General features: G+C 45.3%; 1 protein-coding gene and 1 long non-coding RNA gene across 3 annotated transcripts in view; both read left to right on the forward strand.

Annotated features, from left to right (window-relative positions):
* The window catches only part of LOC137172747 (uncharacterized), a 272,865-nt gene that overhangs the window by 114,309 nt on the left and 137,603 nt on the right, over positions 1–20,953 (forward strand). The window lies entirely within an intron of this gene.
* Positions 4,755–9,937, forward strand: LOC137172567 (uncharacterized). The gene is made up of 5 exons (XM_067577080.1): positions 4,755–4,880; positions 6,018–6,297; positions 7,931–8,260; positions 8,898–8,980; positions 9,101–9,937. The coding sequence occupies exons 1-5, from the start codon at positions 4,755–4,757 to the stop codon at positions 9,218–9,220; spliced, it is 939 nt and encodes a 312-aa protein (XP_067433181.1). The 3' UTR covers positions 9,221–9,937.

A 20,953-nucleotide genomic window follows, 5' to 3' on the forward strand; every position in this document is an offset into this window, starting at 1 on the left:
TCCTGCGTGAGTCCTGCGTGAGGCCTGTGGGAGGCCTTCGTGAGTCCAGCGTGAGGTCTGCGTGAGTCCTGCGTGAGGCCTTCATGAGTCCAGCGTGAGGTCTGCGTGAGGTCTGCGTGAGTCCTGCGTGAGGCCTTCGTGAGTCCAGCGTGAGGTCTGCGTGAGTCCTGCGTGAGTCCTGCGTGAGGCCTGCGTGAGTCCTGCGTGAGGCCTGCGTGAGTCCTGCTTGAGTCCTGCGTGAGTCCTGCGTGAGTCCTGCTTGAGTCCTGCGTGAGTCCTGCGTGAGGCCTTCGTGAGTCCAGCATGAGGTCTGCGTGAGTCCTGCGTGAGTCCTGCGTGAGGCCTTCGTGAGTCCAGCGTGAGGTCTGCATGAATCCTGCGTGAGGCCTGCTTGAGTCCTGCGTGAGTCCTGCGTGAGTGCTGCTTGAGTCCTACGTGAGTCCTGCGTGAGGCCTTCGTGAGTCCAGCGTGAGGTCTGCGTGAGGTCTGCGCGAGTCCTGCGTGAGTCCTGCGTGAGTCCTGCGTGAGTCCAGCGTGAGGTCTGCGTGAGGCCTGCGTGAGGCCTGCTTGAGTCCTGCGTGAGTCCTGCGTGAGTCCTGTGTGAGTGCTGCTTGAGTCCTGCGTGAGGCCTGCGTGAGGCCTGCATGAGTCCTGCGTGAGTCCTGCTTGAGTCCTGCGTGAGGCCTGCGTGAGTCCTGCGTGAGGCCTTCGTGAGGCCTTCGTGAGTCCAGCGTGAGGTCTGCGTGAGTCCTGCGTGAGTCCAGCGTGAGGTCTGCGTGAGTCCTGCGTGAGTCCTGCGTGAGGCCTTCGTGAGGCCTTCGTGAGTCCAGCGTGAGGTCTGCGTGAGTCCTGCGTGAGTCCAGCGTGAGGTCTGCGTGAGTCCTGCGTGAGTCCTGCGTGAGTCCTGCGTGAGGCCTTCGTGAGTCCAGCGTGAGGTCTGCGTGAGTCCTGTGTGAGTCCAGCGTGAGGCCTTCGTGAGTCCAGCGTGAGGTCTGCGTGAGTCCTGCGTGAGGCCTTCGTGAGTCCAGCGTGAGGTCTGCGTGAGTCCTGCGTGAGGCCTTTGTGAGTCCAGCGTGAGGTCTGCGTGAGTCCTGCGTGAGTCCTGCGTGAGGCCTTCGTGAGTCCAGCGTGAGTCCTGCTTGAGTCCTGCGTGAGTCCTGCATGAGGCCTTCGTGAGTCCAGCGTGAGGTCTGCGTGAGGCCTTCGTGAGTCCTGTGTGAGGCCTGTGTGAATCCTGCTTGAGTCCTGCGTGAGTCCTGCGTGAGGCCTACGTGAGGCCTGCGTGAGTCCTGCGTGAGTCCTGTGTGAGGCCTGCCTTCCCCAAATGAAGAAATCAGGCAGACTGCAGGTGAAGTCTGAGCAGTCGTGGTCCTCAGTGTGTGAAGCTGACTTTGACCAGCAGGATGCAGAGGTGGTCTGTAGGGAGCTCGGCTTCACCAACAACAATCTTAATCACCTCTATAGATAATTAATACAGCAGGACTCACCAGTCATTGGAAAACAAAATCCATCCTCCGTTCCTTTCTGCAATGCCTGCCTGCGTGAGTCCTCTGTGCAGACAATGTGGTTACCACAAAGGACATTATTGTGTATCCCAACAATAAGCCCTACATAAACAAGAGTGTAAAGGATTGTATTAACAGGAAAAAGCTAGCTTTTAAAAATAATGACAGAGCAGGACTGAAAATGGTGCAAAGAGAACTCAACCAGAGGCTGAGGGAAGCCAGAAAGCATCACAAGGACACCATAGAGCAGAATTTTATGTCAATGGATTCATAAAAGCTGTGGGACTTTATGAAAGCTATTATAAATATGAACACCACCAAGAAACGCCTCAGTACTGATGATGATCTGGGGAAGGCAAATGAACTAAATGACTTTCTTCTCAGGTTTGAAAACCATGACTTCACTGTGCAATCTAATAATGTCATGGGAACTATCTTAACTGATGTCAGCAGTAGGATTATAATTGATCCACTCAGGATTCAGTCTATTTTCAAACATGTGTGCACTAAAAATCCACTGGCCCGGATGGCATTTCAGCACTGCTCTTAAAGGCATGTGCAGAAGAGCTCACTCCAGCTTGGTGCCCCATCTTCCAGCGGTCTGTGGACTCACACACTGTTCCTGCTCTGTGGAAAAGATCCACCATAGTTCCTGTAGCTAAAAAACCATGTCCAGCTGATAATAATGATTTCAGACCTGTGGCTCTGACTGCGATTGTAATGAAAAGTTTTGAGAAATACATGTTATCTGTGCTTAAGGCAGAGGTCAACTTGGCACTTGATCCATACCAGTTTGCTTATAGGCAGGGGAGAGGTACTGATGATGCCATCAACAGCATCACTCACTTCACCGTCAAGCACTTGGAACGCCCAAAAGCATATGCACGGATTTTATTTATTGATTTTAGCTCGGCTTTTAACACACTGCAACCCCATCTGCTCATCTCTAAACTGAGGCAGATGAGCGTTACCCTTTTTTAATCAAGTGGTATTTTTCCTTTTTAACTAATCGAAGTCAGCAGGTGAGAGTCAATAACACCCTCTCAGATTGCAAATCAATCAGCACAGGTGCTCCACAGGGTTGTGTGAGCTCCCCGGTCATTTTTACACTCTGTACTAATGACTGTACAAACAGCCACCCAGGGAACCTTGTTTTTAAGTTTTCTTACGATACCGCCATCCTCAGTCTATTGCACAAAGATTCCAGCACCTCAGTCTATTTTTCTGAAATTGAAAACTTTGTGCAATGGTGTGATGCTCACCACCTCACTCTGAATGTCAGTAAAACTAAAGAGTTGGTCTTAGACCCAAGATCAGTAGGGGACCACAGTCCTGCTGTCATACACGACTCACCCATTGAGCAGGTCAGCTCATATAAATATCTTGGGGTTCATTTAGATGACACTTTTAGTTGGTCTGTACATGTTGAAAGCTTGTGTTCTCGTCTACAGCTGAGATTGTATTTTCTACGCAGAAAGAGTTTATGGGGTGGACAAAAGCATCATGTTTTTATTCTACCAGGCAGTGCTAGAGAGTTTAGTCAGATATGGGATGTCATCCTGGTATGGCAACCTCACGGCAAAACTAAAACTTAACTTGCTCGTCTGGTGCACACGGCCATGAAGGTAATTGGAAAAAGCGACTACCAGACCCTGCAGTCCATTTACCAACAAACTGTTCTTAGGCAAGCCCAGAGGATAGTAAATGACCCCTCTCACATCCCTCACTCAGAGTTGACCTCCTACCCTCGGGCAGACGATACAGAGTCCCTCACTGCAAACTCAACCGTTTAAAGAATTCATTTGTTCCCACCTCCATTACATTTCTTAACAATGCTGCTGGAGGCCGACGTTTGTACAATAATTATTAATAATTTTTACAGTGCTTTTACTATGGTGATTTTTAGCATGAATTTTTTATGAGGTGTGTGTATGTATTATGTTACGGTTTATGTGCAATATTGTCATGTTATGTAATTGTTGGCGTTGGTATGGCTGAGGTTGTATAGTTTGTGTCATTGTGGCCGTCAAGACATTCATGGTGCAGCTACAGAGTCCAAGACAAATTTCCCTGAGTGGGACAACAAAGTTTATCGTATTGTATGAAGATTAAAACAGAAGACTTTCAGTTATCATCATCATCATCACTGAAGGATAAGTCCTTTTGCAAACCATAGTGACAGTGCATCAGATATGTGTGTAAACGTTGTCCTTGATCTAGTGATGTCACTGTCAGACTGTCAGACTTGACCGACTCAGCCATCAACGTCAGTACGTCAACATGTGAGAATCTGATGATGACTGTGAAACTGGTTTGTTGTGAGCAGGGCTGTAGTGGTAAAAAAAGCTTGAGTAAACCCTACCTTACCTCAGCCACACCGTCTATATGCTCCTTAATATAGATCCATGTTTGTAATATAACTAAACAACTCAACTGACTTAAGAGGAATTCATTTCCTCAAACTTAAAGCCAAATCAAGACAACAGTTTGACTTCTAGATGAATCAGCATTTAGTGTTTATAACAGAAACTATCTGTCAGTTTTAGTGCTGTGTTTCCAACAGTTACTGAGGTCACCCACCTTTTAACAGCTGTAGAAATCATCATGTTAATAGAGTTGTTGTGTAGTGTTAGTGCCTGTATTCAAAGATCTGTTAGTCCTTTTATAGCAGGTTTTAATCTTGTGCTTTGACTTTTGTTTGTTAGGATGTCCTTTAGTTTACATTTGGATAACAGTTTGTGCTTTTAAAGATATTTTCAGAACAGTAATTCATCTACATACAGGTGGAAGTCAGACTTTACCAGTTTGTTCTGCCTCCTGCTTTAATGTGTTCATGTGTCTCCATCACCTGACGTCTGGGCTGCTTCTATGTGTTTCTCTTTCCCACAATGCTCCCACAAGATGGAGCCCGAGTAAGACAAGTTCAAATCCTACAACTAGCTTGAAATATTTTCTATAAATAAAGACTTGAGTCAGGTATGAATGTGCTCCCTCTTTATCAGTTCTTACTTGTCACATCTTGCCTGGACTTAAGGTGTTTTTTTGGTCTTATGTTGTGTTCTGTGGGGTCTCCTGGTTGTGCACGTCTGTTTGGTCCCTCGGTTCATGGGGGTTTTCTTGTGTGATTTGGGTGGTGGGTTTTGGGTTGGTGCTGGCTCAGGAGTGGCAGGCTGCTGGCTAGCTGGCTCCTTGCTAGCAGTCTTAGATGCCTGTTAATAAAAGTACTTCAGCAAAGTCATCTGAGCTGGAATGTCCGGAGTGGAAGCCGAATGGCAGTGCTGGTGGTTGGCAAGCTTGGAGGTCTGGCTGATCGAGGTCCCCCCAGTGCCAGACGGGTTCCTTGAAAACAGTTTGTCTCTGCTGGGTCCATTACTGGTTGGATCGTTCTGTCAGACTCGGGGAAGCAGGAGTGGACCCAAACGCAGAGGCCGGAATGCAGATGTGATGAAAAACTCTTTTAATTGTGGACGGTCACGGACAGGTAAACAGGGCTGAACAGAACTAGCAGAAGGAACAACACAAAACGATCCAACAAGGACTGAACAGAAAACCAGAACTTAAAGAAACTGAACTAACAAGGAGATGAGGTGCAGGTGGGGAGATGGGTGGAGAACTCGAGAGAGGAATAAACATACAGGGAGCTGATTGGCTGAGGACACACAGGGAGCGGGGCAGGGCTGACGAGGCTAACACAGGGCAGGTGTGGGGAAGACAGCAGGGCAGGGCTAACGAGTCCAAATGCAGGGCAGGTGTGGAGGAGTACATGAACACACAAGGGAAACAGAACAAAAACCCAGAAAACAAACTCAATGCCATCTACACTAACCCATCCAAAACCAACCACAAACACAAACCCAAGCACACAACCCAACAAACCAATGATGCAGTCCTCTAAAACCCACCACCCAAATCACACAAGAAAACCCCCATGAACCGAGGGACCAAACAGACGTGCACAACCAGGAGACCCCACAGAACACAACATAAGACCAAAAAAACACCTTAAGTCCAGGCAAGATGTGACATTACTTTCATATTCAGAAAAAGCTTTATTGATATGAATGTTGCAGGTAAATATTCCCCAAACTAATGATGGTTCTCTCTCTCCAGACTCTGTCAGGCTGGTGAATGGGAATAGTCTGTGTTCAGGCAGACTGGAGGTGAAGTCTGAGCAGTCGTGGTCCTCAGTGTGTGAAGCTGACTTTGACCAGCAGGATGCAGAGGTGGTCTGTAGGGAGCTCGGCTGTGGGGCTCCTTCAGTCCTCCAGGGGGCGCTCTATGGAGAAGTGGAGGCTCCGATGTGGACCAAAGAGTTCCAGTGTGGAGGCCATGAGTCTGCTCTCCTGGACTGTGGAAGATCAGACTCAGCTAGAAGCACCTGCTCACCTGGCAAAGCTGTTGGACTCACCTGCTCAGGTAGAAGAGGAGCTGCAGCTTTGATTTGGCTTCATTTCTGTTCTAATGAAACTCACTTTATTCTTTTACTGATGACTCTCTTGTTTCTGTTCAGAGCCTGTCAGATTGGTGGGAGGAGCCAGTCGCTGTGCAGGTACACTGGAGGTGAAACGGGGAGAGTGGAGACCAGTGGAGGACTATTACTGGACCCTGAAGGCAGCAGCTGCAGCCTGCAGAGATCTGGACTGTGGCTCTGCTGTTTCAACAGGAAGCAGAAATGAAGCCTCAGACAGATCTATATGGAGGATCAGTTCTGACTGTGTTCATTCTGGATCTGCACTGAGGGACTGTGCATCATCATCTTCCTCTTCCTCCATCGTGGAGCTCACCTGCTCAGGTAAGTCCATCAGTGACATCATGCTAACCTGGTTATTTCTCCCACACATGCATTAGCTAAACTGCCAACCCGGTCTTCCGATGGTAAACGTTCACTCATGTTGCTCAACAAAAAGACAATAAAGGAAAGATTTTCTGAAAGATAGAAATTAGGCCATATTTCTCACAGCAGCAAAGTCGAGCATTACCAACAACAATCTTAATCACCTCTATAGATAATTAATACAGCAGGACTCACCAGTCACTGGAAAACAAAATCCATCCTCCGTTCCTTTCTGCAATGCCTGCCTGCGTGAGTCCAGCGTGAGTCCTGCGTGAGTCCTGCGTGAGTCCCGCGTGAGTCCTGCATGAGTCCTTTATAAGTAGCTCACATGCTGAAAAAGTGTGTGCACCCCTGATCTACATACAGGTGGAAGTCAGACTTTACCAGTTTGTTTTGCCTCCTGCTTTAATGTGTTCATGTGTCTCCATCACCTGACGTCTGGGCTGCTTCTATGTGTTTCTCTTTCCTCCTTCAACTGTTTCTTTACATGTTGAATCAGTTTCACCTTCTTCCTTCTTCAGTCAGTTCTTTTCTTTCTCCTTGTTTTTCTTTCAACACCATCAACGTTACATCCTGTGATTCTTCCTCACTTCTGTCTCGTCTCTCCTGATTCCTTCACTCAGTCTGGAAATGTAAAGAGCTTCCTCTTAAGAGTCTGACAGAGCATGAAGCAGAACTTTAACTTGTATGGTGTTAATTACAGTAATTGTGGACAAACGACACACAGTGTGAATACATCAGCAGTCAAGCTATCAAACTATCAGCTACATTAACATTACTGTAATGTAAAGCAGCAGCAGATAAACTGGACGCTTAAACAACACTAATGTCAATTTATAAAACTTCTGCTTCACTGAAGAGTTTTTCTAGCTACTTACTTTGTTGTCTTTTGTCTGACAGATTATTATTTGATGCTGCACATGTCAGTTAATGTCATATATGATCCTCTGAACTCTGATTCATTCGTCTGTCTCATGAAAGCGGCTCCGGTCTGCCTGCTAGCTTCAGCACGGAGGGTTCGTTTGTTTTAACACCAGCGCAGCAGGAGTGGGTGGTGGTTTGTTGGTCCGTGTTAACAGTAACAGACGTCTCCGTGTCTCATAAAAGGACACAATGTTCCAACAGAAAACAAAACAAGCGCTCCTAGAAGCTCCAACAGAAACTGTGGTAGGAAGCCAGTCTGAGCTAACAGCTGTAAAGTGATGGAAAGTTTGCTTAAACACTGTTTCAGAATTTGAGAGGTGGGTAAACAGCGTTTACGTTCGTTTAGCCTCCACTACAGCCCTGCTTGTAAGACAAAGAGCTCTCGGATTAAAAACTCCTTTTTATTTAAACCACATTTTATTTTAGCCATTGTGAGCTTTAATAATATTTGTGTTTTAGATCGACACAAAAGGACAAGTGTTCATTTATATTTGAGGAGAGAAGAAATATGTTGGTGCAACGGGGCCCTCTAGTGGTCACAGGGGTCGTACACACATGAGTAGTCTGTGTGCAAGAAAAGGCCTTAATTTGAACAAACAAATGAGGAGAAAATAACATTCAGCTTCTCACAGAGGAAGAAGGATTCATCATCTCTCTGTGTTTACAGACCTGCTGCTTCAGCCAATCATCTCTGTGTCTTCTACCATGGACGGGGTCTCCGAGGCCCAGCAGCAGGGGTTTCAGGTGCGTCAGGGCTCCGACTTCACCATCAGCTGCTCCGTCCAGCCTCAGTACCCAGGAGGCTCCTTCCAGCTCACCTTCACCTCCTCCAACACAACACACAACTACACCCAGCCAGCTGTCAATCACTCTGCTGACTTCCTGTTTCCTGCTGCAGACCCCGCCCATCAAGGAAGCTACAGCTGTGTTTATGGCGTCTATGTTTTTGCTCATAACTTCTTCTCTGAGAGCCGTCTGCTGTCTCTCACTGTCACAGGTAAGCTGAAGCAGAGTGTGAAGCTCAGTGGAACTGAGACGTCACACTGACTTTGTTTCCATGTTTGTAAAACATGATAAAAAGTCATCAGGCAGCAGGACCGACCCAGCGACCTACAGAGAGCTGAGGCAGAATCTGATGAAGGAACTGTAAACTGTTTCCTTCCCGGCTTCTTTAATGTCATTGAACCATAACAACTGTGTTGTAGTGAAAAGTAAAAGTCAGCAAACGAGTCAGTGAAGCCAGATAAGCACTATAATGATAATAAACAGGACTTTACATGATGAGCTGAATGGCATCAGGAGAACTCAGAGCTTCACCAGGATCACATTTGATTTAACTGCATGTAAAGATGTTGATTGTTAACAATCAGTTGAATCATTTCAACCAGACAGGAGCTTTAAGGAGACAATCAGCAGACTTTCATTCATTCTTTCAAACCGGCTGTAAACACATGAGTTGTTTTTGTCCAACATCATCAGCATACAGAGGAGATCAGATGAACTTATAATCAACAAGCTGCTTCACACTTCAGTGATTTTAGGAGATTTAACGTCACTAAAGTTTCTGTTTGATGGGAGCTGTTGTTCTCATGATGTCATGTGATCTAATGTGATGACTGAATGTGTCTCGTCAGATCCAACAGTTCATATCATCAGACTGGTCGTCCTGCCGGTGACTCTGCTGTTGGTCGTCGCTGTCGTCGTTTTCATCCTGAAGGTACTGAACACATGTTTGTTGTTTAGAGGACTGGTTGAAATGAAGCACTCAGCCTGTTTATATTGAACTGAAGAGAGGAGTGATGCAGTAACTTAGATCTGTGTTGTCATGTCTCTCCAGGCCAGCAGGGGGCAGAAGTCAGACCCACAGGAGAACATTGAGCTGGATTCTTATAACCTCGGTGTTTCCAGAGCTGAAGGAGAGCCGGCTGAAGAGGAAGGAGCTCAGGGAGCAGAGTAGGACCTCCAAGGAGCCACAAACCACTGAAGTAGAAAATCATCTTTGGTTTCATCTCTCCTCTCAGTCTCAGTCAGGTTTTTGCAGCCCAGTACGGTGAGGAATGACGTCCATACTGGTCGATTCCACAGCTTCTGATTTACATCCAGCACCAACACTCAGTGCCACAACAGGAAGTAGTGAGACCTTTATTAAGACCAGTAGAAGAAGAGCAGAGAGGAGATCTGATTGGACCATTTGTAACATAATTATCTGTATATAGTTATATTTTATCATCATTAACTTCTCTCATGTGAACAGCTGTAACTGTTTTTACTTAAATATTTTTATGAATCCAGAGTTTTATGGTCTCATCTGGATAAATGTTGAGTCAACAAATCATTTAAAAATCCATCCAGTTGTTTGATGAGTTTATATCTTTTTTCTTCACTGTCTTTTATATACTATATACTACTTATTCAGCTGAAATGTGTTATTGCTTCTTTTAAGAATATTTGCTTTTTGAGTTAAAGTAACTGAATAAAAGAAAAAGTTATTGAGTGAAATCAAAAGTTTTATCTTTGTTTTGCTGTTTTTAAGAAAAAAATCTGATGTTTGACAGAATTTAAAGCACATGTGTTTCTGCTGAATGTTCACTCATTTATTGTATGTGACAGTTTCATGCTAATAAATCAGTTTCTAATGTATCAATAACACTTTTACACTTTGTTTTATTTTGAATGTCAGACCCCCAAATATAATGAGCATTTTCATGATATTCTGGTCAGTTTAGTGCACCTCTCCCTCTCTACACTGATAATCAAATAATACAATTATTGTTTGATTTGTGACAATAAAAGAAAAAGACAGAAACAAAGTGTTAAAACTGCACTTATACGGACACAATCAGATGTGTTGATGTCTAACTGTTGGTGCTGCAGTTTGACTTCCAGCTCAGCTGATACAACACATGACACTTGTGTGATGTCACTGATGTCAGGTGAGTCCATCATGAGAGAATCCAGAGCGAAACACACAGGAGACAAAGTGAACACATCAGATCACATCAGCTTTCTGCTCGGCTTCTCATTTACTGTCAGCGTGCAGCAGATAATGATTCACATCAGGGTTTCAAACCTCCACCAAACGCTCTGTTGAAAGCAGTTAGTTTGACTTTAAAGTGTGTTTAGTTGCAGCAGCAGACTGAAGGAAACATCTTAACCAGCAGAGTGTGAAGAGAAAACCAACCAAAACCTTCTCACACAGTGACGTTCTCTCCTTCTGCAGCCAACAACATCCAAAGCAACTTGAGACAGTTTGACTTTCTGTGTCCTCTTTGTTCATTTGTATTATTTTGTTAGAAGTGTCGGCCAGGTCTCTCTCCTCACATTAAACATTTGTCACTCAGCTTTTGTTTCATTGTTGTAGCATACTCCCACCAAAATTATGAATGTTTCATAATAAATGATATGAACTATGAATAATTTTCACATTAGGAATGATAATGTTTGCTTACAGTCATGGGCTTAAGAAGCCTCTAACAACAGAACTGACTTCTGCACTGGTCGCTCTAACATGGAACGTGTACCAAGGTGTTCACCCTTCTTGTTCAGTCTCTTATATCCTACTGAGATTTTCGCTCTCCTTACAAGTCCATCTTTACCACTGACAGTCTTTAAGACTCTTGCGAGTCTCCATTCACCTCTGGGCGACAGTTCATCAATGTCCATCACTATATCACCCACTTGTATATTTCTCATCGGCATGTGCCATCGTTGCCTTGTGGTGATGTTGTGAAGATACTCCCGTTTCCAGCGGCTCCAAAACTGCTGTGTCAGATATTGTACACACCGCCATCTTTTTGCTCCGTACAAGCCCTCTCTGGGGAGTGTGCCAGGGGGAGGCAGTGCTATGCTGGATTTCATATTGATCAGATGATTGGGGGTGAGTGGCTCCAGGCTGTCAGGGCTATTTAAGTTATCCACGGTGAGGGGTCAGTTGTTGACTATAGCCATGGCTTCATAAAGTAGAGTCCGTAATGAGGCATCGTTGAGTCTGCCATGAGAAAGTGATAGAGTGGAGTTCAGGACACTCCTGACGGTCTTTATCTGGCGCTCCCACACGCCGCCTGCATGACTGGAGTGGGGTGCGTTCATGACAAAGTCACACTGCTTTTGTGATAGAAATGTACAGATCCTCTGTGTGTCGAGCTCCTGTAGACCTGCCTTAAATTCATTCTTTGTGCCAACAAAGTTAGTGCCTTGGTCGCACTGGATTTGACGGACTGCACCTCGAACAGCAATGAAGCATCGCAGGCCGTTGATGAAAGCATGGGTGGACATATCGTCTAGCATCTCGATGCAGACGGCCCGTGAGCAAAAGCAGGTAAAGAGCAGCATATCGCTTATGCTGTTTTCTTCCCTCTGTAGTGACAAAAGGACCAAAACAGTCCATACCACAATATGTGAATGGTGGGGAGGGCTCTACATGTTCTGTAGGTAGGTCACTCATTCTTTGGTCCTCTGGAGGTCTCCTGAGCTTACGGCAAGTCACACACTGACGAATGTATGAAGCAACTGCTCGGCTCATACCAGGGATCCAATAGGCATTGGATCTGATTTCATTTGTGGTGAAGCCTTTTCCCTGATGTTTTGTCTTTTCGTGTTTGTGAGCTATTATTAGTTTTGTCACATCATGCTCTTTGGGGATGACAATCGGGTGTTTGAATGAGTCAGCAAGGGATGAGTGGCGGAGTCTTCCCCCCACCTTGAGGATACGGTCTGTGTCTAGAAAAACATCAAGGCGGTGCAGTTTGTTGCAATGTGGTAGTTGACTTCCTTTGTTTAACAGCTGGATTTCCTTCTCATATGCTTGACTTTGCAGGTCTTGGATTATGACACGTTCAGCACTTTCCTGTTCACTCACTGTGGAATGAACACATGATTTGATTTTCTTAGCCCGTCGCAGAAGGCGGGCCACAGCCTTGGTGGCTCGGGACCATGATGAGAACTTGGACAGACGGTCGGCAAGACTCACTGGTTCTGTGGTCTTTGTTTGCAGCGTTTGTGACCTTTTGATTTCTGGATCTCCTACGCTTAGGTCCGGTATTACATCCCTAGGTGCAGGTATTTCCTTATCCCAGAGGAACATGGGACCAGTAAACCAGTTGGATGTGAGCAGTTCATTTACAGTTTTTCCCCGGGATGCACCATCCGCTGGATTCTTATCTGTGGGGACATAAAGCCATTGCTGGGGACTAGTGCTACGGCGGATCTTCTGGACCCGGTTGGCGACAAAGGTGTGAAAGCGCTGTGCATCATTATTTATGTAGCCTAAGACTACCTTTGAGTCTGTCCAGAAGTACTCTTTCCCATCAGCATAACCAAGTTCATCTCTGAGCATATTGCTGATGGTGACTGAAACCACTGCTGCAGTTAATTCAAGCCTCGGTATTGTAGTCAACTTTGTGGGAGAAACACGGGCCTTTCTTATCACAAGAGAATAGTGAATCTCTCCTCTTTGGTTTCTGACTCTCAGATAAGAGCATTGTCCGTATCCGCTGGCGCTCGCATCTGAAAAGTGATGCAACTCTGTATCTACGACCTCTCCAAAACTGGCAGGTACATAACATCGAGCTATGTTTACTTTCTGCAGGTTGGCAAAGTCGTGACACCAGCTCTCCCACCGTGGCTTCAGCATCTCTGTTAGGGGGTCATCCCAGCGAATACCTTGGTGACACATTTCCTGTAAGATCCTCTTTCCTTTGAGAACATAAGGCACAAGGAAGCCGAGGGGGTCATATATGGAGACAACAGTAGACAGTATGCCTCTACGTGTCGCTGGTTGGTCTTTCAAGGTCTTGTTGAATCTGAAACTATCCCCCTCTATGCTCCAGTGAATCCCTAGCGCTCACTCCAGCGGTACAACGTTGAAGGTCAAATCCTTTGTCTTGGTGTCTATCGCACATTCTGACGAGGGTACACTCTGTAGAACAGCATGGTTGTTTGACACAAATTTATGAAGACTGTTGGGACGGGCAGTAGTGCGTTTGGTTATTAGCAATAATTCATAATTATCATAGATAATTATGAATTATGAAAATAAGATATTGTTAACCTTAATCAATAATTCGGGCACCAACTGTTGGATCTGTGAGGAACACAGTTGATTATTTGCAATAATTATCAATTATCAAGGATAATTAACTGATTATGACAATTAATAGAATTATTAATATGAATTAACAAATATGGGGCACCACCCGGAAACCGGGACCAATAACCAAACCAGGTAGTCTCATAAATGGGAGTTCACCTAGAATGTTAATATCTGAGAGATATCAACATTCAAGGATGAACAAAGAAGGGTGAATTCGAGCTCTGACTCCTTCAATCAGCCACTTTTCACAATATTACACACAATAATGACAGAAGAACTTCTCTTTAAAGATATAACAGTGTTTATTAAACTTAGCAAAATTAACAAAGTTAACAAATGCTTCATTCAATAAACAACTATCCTAAAATCTTATCCTACCAAACAAACACAACAGTTATGTACAGGGTTGGACACATGCAGGGGAATGCATGTGTGTGTGTGTGTGAGCGTGCATGTGACAAGATGGCGATGGGGCCTGACGTGATGACGTCGTCGGTCTGCGACGCGGACGTGACTATGGGAGGAAGTCACGTCACGCGAGAACCGGATGGCAGAAGTATGGCGGTGTCTTGGTTAGACAGAAGCAAGACGGCGCCGCCTGGTGGTTGGCGTCTCGCACTCACCCACTTCTGTGAAAAACACACGTGTCTGATGGCGGATAAGGAAAGACAAAGTGAAGCTTTGTCCGACGTTATCTGACCATCAGACGTGCAAAAGACGTCGGTGCGTGTATGTGTGTGCGCGCGCGCGTGTATGTGTTAGTCAGAAGAGAAAGGGAAGAAGGAGAGAAAGCGATCATGAGAGGAAGAGAAGCTTTGTCCACAGACAGTGCGCGTATGGACGGCAGTCTGTAATGCACGTTGTCCGGTTTGTGATTGATAAAGCAACTTACTTTCTCACTCACGGTGGCACAAACACAGCAGTAGTTCTGAGTGGGACAAACACAAAACAGTCTGGCGTGGTGAACACAACTAAACAGGCAGCAAACTTAAAATACTCCTAAGAGTAAAACAGGAGAAATGGACTCTGCGGTCCGTCAACAGCACAACAAAACAATAGCAATAAAGCTAAGAGCTAAATGCTATACAACAGCAACTGATGCTGATAAGAACACACAATTAACACTGCCTCTGCCCAGACTTATGCCTCTTACTTGGTCGCTTCAGAAAGCGAGCTGAGTTTGTGTGTAATCCGTCATTATGTCCGGCTTTGTCCTGGGTTCGGATGCAGACAGTGGCCGTTCTCGCACGGTCGGCGAAAAACACGGCAGCTGGCTCTCAGCGGCGTGGCGGAGAGAACAGCAGAGTTGACTCGGTGAAGAAGTGTTTCTTCCGTCTCGAGGAAATTGAGGACGCTGGTTGCAGCAGCGGTCTCTCTCAGATCCGGTAATGTGTTCGGGTGAACACAGGCGAAGTCTCGTCTCGTCCGGCGAGGGGAGTCTTCGATGAGGGGAAACACGTGCGTGGGGTACCCCCTTTAGTCAGCTGACTCACAGAGGAACAGGAGTTACCCATAGCTCAGTGACACGGGAAAGGCCTGTGCTTCGGGGCACGTTCAGTTTTTAAAGGGGCGGTGATGTCATGGCTGCGTCATCAGGACGCTCCGCTGTGCAGGAGCGTCTCCGCCAATGAGACTGTATGTTAACTGCTCCCTGCTGAGGTGTGAAAATCGCAAAGCATCCTTGGAAATGGAGTTTGCAATGGACTCCCATTGTCTGTAAGCAGCATTTTTGGCGCTATTCCTTTGTCTTGGGGAAAACAAAGGAATAAAGCACCTCGTGGTCAGGCCTCACCGGTTACATGTAGGCCTTCTCTGTGTGACCTCATGGTTTGAAGCCCAACAAGACGGAGATCACCTTTGGCACATATCTCTCTTGCCTCGTGTGCCAACTGAATGGCCTTTTCCACCGTGTCTGTACTTGTGACTCCATCATCCACATAAAAGTCTCTGAACTGGGATCCTATTGGATGTGAAAGACTGTTTTCCTTGGCTAGATATTTCAGGCCATAGTTCGCACAGCCAGGGCATGACATAGCACCGAAAAGATGTACCTTCATTCGGTATTCCTGAGGTTGTGTGTTTGTATCTCCATCTTTCCACCACAGGAAATGCAGGTAGTTGCGGTCATCCTCCTGGACATGGAACTGGTGAAACATTTTCTCTATATCACACATGAGAGCTATGGGATGCTGTCTGAACCGTATGAGGACGCCCATTAAGTTGTTTATCATGTCTGGCCCTGGAAGAAGGTGTTCGTTGAGGCTTGTGCCAGCGTGCTTTGCAGAACAGTCGAACATGACACACAGTTTTACAGGCTTTTTAGGGTGGTAGATGCCATGATGGGGAATGTACCATCGTTCACCCGGAGTTCCATCTTCGTATACCTCCTTGACATCACCTCTGTCAATGATTTCTTTCATGTATGTTGTGTAGTCCCTTTTACATTTCTCATCCTTGTAGAACTTCCGTTGTAGATGACTGAGCCTGATTTCAGTGAGTTTCCTGTTGTCAGGTAAGTGTGGCCGTGAAGCCACCCTTTGACATTTCATGATCATGCTCTCTCCGAGCATAGTGGTAAATTTCAGTTTCACTGGGTGGGAATCTGTTTGTAATTCATTACTTATCCCATGGTCAATGAAGGTGCTGTCACTTTGAGTGTCTAATAATGCAGAGACAAGTTGTTCCTTAGATGGGTTTGTAGCAGAGGACACCCACACAGGGACGATCATGGAAGTGCTGCATGACTGACCCCCTCTAGTGACATTGAGTGCCATGGCTGCAGTGGTTTCATTTACTGTGTTTGAAGCTGTGTTCACATTAGCTACAAGCCCTTCTCTACCTTCACGTCCTCTGTAGTTCTCATCATGGAGACAGGTAGGATGTCTTCCCTTGCATATCCCACAAGTGCGGCGGTGACGACATTCCTTGGCAGTGTGACCGGGTTTCACACATCCGTAACACAGATTATTGTCCTTCACATGTTTTCGCCGATCCTCCAGAGACTTTTCCATAAAGTCCGGGCACTTTGGGAGTTGATGCTTGTCATCTTTGCACCACATGCAGGGGATTCTTGATTTTCCACTGCTTGATACTGATTTCAATCAATCAATCAATTTTTATTTATATAGCGCCATATCACAACAAAAGTCATCTCAAGGCACTTTTCACATAGAGCAGGTCAAGACCGTACTCTTTAATTTACAGAGACCCAACAATTCCCCCATGAGCAGCACTTGGCGACAGCGGTAAGGAAAAACTCCCCTTTAACGGGTAGAAACCTCAAGCAGAACCCAGCTCTTGGTGGGCGGCCATCTGCTTTGACCGGTTGGGTTGAGAGAGAGAAAGAGAGAGGGAAAGGGGGAGGGGGGACAGGAGAGCAACAATCACAACAACAACAATAAGTATAAGTATCAATAGACAGGGAAGGATGCCATCAGGACTGTGAAGGACCGCGAAGGCTCGGCCCAGAACCCAGGGGTTCCTGTGAGATGAGAAAGCACAAAAAACTCTGTGGAAGAAGCAAAGTTAGTGACATGCATTGATGTTACATGAATGCATACAGATGGAGAGGAGGAGGAGGAGAGAGGAGCTCAGTGCATCATGGGAAGTCGCCCAGCAGTCTAGGCCTATAGCAGCATAACTAAGGGCTGATCCAAGGCGAGCCTGGTCGGCCCTAACTATAAGCTTTATCAAAAAAGAAAGTTTTAAGCCTACTCTTAAACATAGAGAGGGTGTCTGCACCCCGGACTGAATCTGGTAGATGGTTCCACAGGAGAGGAGCCTTATAGCTGAAGGCTCTGCCTCCCATTCTACTTTTAAAGACTGTAGGAACCACCAGTAAGCTGCATACTGGGAGCGCAGTGTTCTAGTGGGATAATACAGTACTATGAGCTCTTCAAGATATGATGGTGCCTGACCCTTAAGGGCTTTGTAAGTTAGGAGAAGGATTTTAAATTCTATTCTAGATTTTACAGGAAGCCAATGCAGTGAAGCTAAAATGGTAGAAATGTGATCTCTTTTTCTAGTTTTAGTCAGAACACGTGCAGCTGCATTCTGGACCAGCTGGAGAGTCTTTAGAGACTTGTTAGGGCAGCCTGATAATAAGGAATTGCAATAATCCAGCCTAGAAGTAACAAATGCGTGAACTAGTTTTTCTGCATCTTTTAGGGACAGGATGTGCCTGATTTTTGTACTGTACTACTGTATTTTAACCTCGATGCCTTTTCAAATGTAAATCAGCAAACACATTATTACTGATCAGACTGTGAGCTACAGTCATGTCTCTGTGTCTTTGATCTATACATGTTTTAAATCTTTAACTATATTTTTCATCTTCAGTTGCTGCTTCCTGTGTTTGTCCATCAGATTAAAGCTGAACAAATACCATATTGGTCCCAGTATAAGATGGGTTTTTTCCCTGGAAATACATCTGAACAAAGTGAGGTCGTCTGATATTCAGGTCTAGACTTTTAAATGTCAGTATACATTCACAACAACAGATGGCGTTAGAAATCTGTAAAACGAGCGCTCCACTCCTGCCACCATCTCTCACAACCTGCCAACACTGACGGGGCCTGAAAGATGAAGAGACAGTGATCGTCTCAAACAAAGTGGCTCAAAAGTAGGCAAACAACTGAGTAACAGTAACGTAATGAGTGTTGTCATCAACTCAACTGCTTCACTGTCTCTCCTCTGCTCCGCTGAGCTCCGTGAGTGTGTGGAGCAGCAGCTCTGCCCGCAGTGACACAGAGGAGAGAAACTCAGCACGACCATAACTGACAGCAAAACACCGTAGAGCCTCATACTGCGCTCAGGGTTGCAGGTTCAATTCCCAGCTCCTCCTGTCCAGAACACAAGCTGCTGCCGTCAGTGTGTCTGTGAATGAGACAAATAAAAGCTCTATATACAGTAAATACAGCCCATTCACCAATTCAAGCTCACATCATGCACTTTTATCTTTGTGCCAGCAGAGGACGCCAAAGCATTATCCATCATGACTAAAACCCTTTACAGACATGCTATCACATGTCACATCGCAGCTTCTACCATCTGTTCAAGTGAGGCTTTTTGTCTTTAACCCTCTGCAGTCCAGGTTCAGTTTGGTTTATTGTTGCTGATTTTCTCTGCATTCATTTCTGTCTTTGTTTAGCACCTTTTAAACTGGCCTTGCCCCACATGCATGCTATCAAACAGCTATACTGATTGATTTGTTTATATATTACATATACATATGGGCTTACAAGACACATAATAGATAAAAGGCAGGACGGTCACATGACAAATCATAACATATGCAGAGTATGCAGAGCGCGTGGGACCTCAAGTACCACGCGGGGGCCCCCAAAATTAAGGTTGACAGAAATGTCATGATAATTATCACATTATTACATTTTAACACAAATTGAAAAAAATATATAAATTAGTTATGGACAGGCCCACCGTTGTTTTTTTCATTGTATGTACCCTATCACTCAATTCAGGCAAATTAGATGTTTTTATCTAATATATAAAAAGAGCGATACGCTAAACTACAGCAGTCTAAGCAGGGACAACAACTGGTGGGTGAAACATCCATAATTAGTCTTTATTAACTTAAAAGTTATGAAGCAATCAGTCATAATGTTAGATTAATATGTTTAACTCCATGTTTACTGCATCTCAGCACCTGTCTGTGTCACTGCCTGTGGTGTTGTAGACTGTCCTCTTTGTGTTTTAATAGACCTTGTAGTGTTGTAGACCGCTGTGTCTATTTTATGTTTGTTATTACCGTGTTAGAAAGACATGGTGCAGAGACAGAGCACCTGGCTTGTCTCTATCTATTGGTGGTGGTGCTGAACTGTTGGTCAGTCGGTGTATGTAGAGCACCACATGCTGTCCTCAGTGCTGAAACATTTGAACGCAGCTGGCAACCTGTTTTCTTTTTTGTTCTTCAGAGCAAGTTTGTCTCAAAGTGGCTTCACTGTATGTTTCCTGAGATATATGCTTGCATGGCTTAATAACAATTTGTGATTATGAATAAGATATATCAGCTATTTTACAGTTGTGAATTTTAAAATGAGTGTTTTAGAAAGGCTCTTTGAGAATGCTTCACCCCCTCTGTGCTGAGAGTCTAGCTCCGCCCATGAATGAGGCATAATGGCAAGTAAGAGACAACATGAATCTCTGAAAAAAAGCTGAAAAACAGAAGAAGAGAAAACTGAGCCCCCATGACCAATTATGTGTAGGGCCTCCAAATGGTTAGCAGCAGCCCTGGCTGAGCATGAGGAACACAGTGGCTGCATCCCAAGTCTCTTCAATTTCATCCACGTTTCCCTCACTGGCGTCTTTTTCTTGCGTCTTAATCCCTCCCACCGTGGATGCAGGAGAGACGCATAGAAACCAAGCAAGGAGAAGAAACGAGGAAATGTGTTTTAAGAGACATGAGACGTCCTCTCCTCTGAAGCGTCACGTGAAGCGACGTCCGTTTCTGATGACGGCGACAAATTCCTGAGCGTCGGGTTTGATATGAGTTACATCATTTCCATTTTCCCTGAAACATTTAGCCAAATACATATTCCCCAGTGTTCAGGAGACATCATGATCATATTCTGGGTTATTGAATGATGAATTCACTATCAGGATTATCAAAAAATACAGATACAAATAATCAATAAATAGTATCAACGCATTCTGAGTAGAAATGGTTCCTGTGCGTCTGAGCAGGACACAGTATAAATACAGAATGCAGGTTTTTATTTATGTTTGTTAAACAGGTAACAGGCTGCAGAGAGGAAACAGCTGCTCTAGCGGTGATAACTGTGAACCTTTATTAGTATTAGCACAGTGCACATGTGTACACAAACTCCATCAGAAGTTTCTACAGCTGTTAAAGCCGACTGACAGCTGGTCCAGCTGTGATCAGCTGTCGCCGTCATCAGAAACGGACGTCGCTTCACGTGACGCTTCAGAGGAGAGGACGTCTCATGTCTCTTAAAACACATTTCCTCGTTTCTTCTCCTTGCTCGGTTTCCTTGCGTCTCTCCTGCATCCACGGTGGGAAAGACGCAAGGAAAAGACGCAAATGAGGGAAACGTGGATGCAATTTAAGAGACTTGGGATGCACCCCTAGTGCCTCCTCATCTCCTGTCTCCTCCGTCCTCCTGCCCGTGACCCGGAAATCGATCTCAGCGCGCCGTGTTTAAGGATGTCTCAATCCCTAAAATGCATCTCGAAGAGAGAGGAGAGAGGAGAAAGGAGAGAGGAGAAAGGAGAGAGGAGAGAGGAGAGAGGAGGCTTGCCGGAGGAGCTATAAGCGAGGATACACAGGTGTGTCCTTTGCGGAAGTTTTTCGACACCCGTGACGTATACAAGAGGCGTGACACACAGCTGGAATATACAAACCATTTGTAGTGCTTCACACAATAAAATATATAAAGGATATATGTGTGTGCGTTTGTACGTGCGTAAATAAAATATAACAATGTATGACATCCGTACATTCTTGTCATTTTATGCCATGTTGTAATTTGAATTAAAAGTAAATAAGTTGTCATGAACAGTGTCATGCTCATCTGTCAGAGATCAGGCTGTAACAAAACAATGGACAGATGATGCAACTCT

Source organism: Thunnus thynnus, chromosome 20, assembly GCF_963924715.1.
Source record: "Thunnus thynnus chromosome 20, fThuThy2.1, whole genome shotgun sequence".
NCBI lineage: Eukaryota > Metazoa > Chordata > Actinopteri > Scombriformes > Scombridae > Thunnus > Thunnus thynnus.

Excerpts from the sequence above, each read along its gene's own strand:
- LOC137172567 (XM_067577080.1), top strand. The coding sequence starts at position 4,755 with ATGTCCGGAGTGGAAGCCGAATGGCAGTGCTGGTGGTTGGCAAGCTTG. Across the intron at positions 4,881-6,017 it reads CTCTGCTGGGTCCATTACTG|CCTGTCAGATTGGTGGGAGG; the intron begins GTTGGATCGTTC and ends TTCTGTTCAGAG. Across the intron at positions 8,981-9,100 it reads TCGTCGTTTTCATCCTGAAG|GCCAGCAGGGGGCAGAAGTC; the intron begins GTACTGAACACA and ends ATGTCTCTCCAG.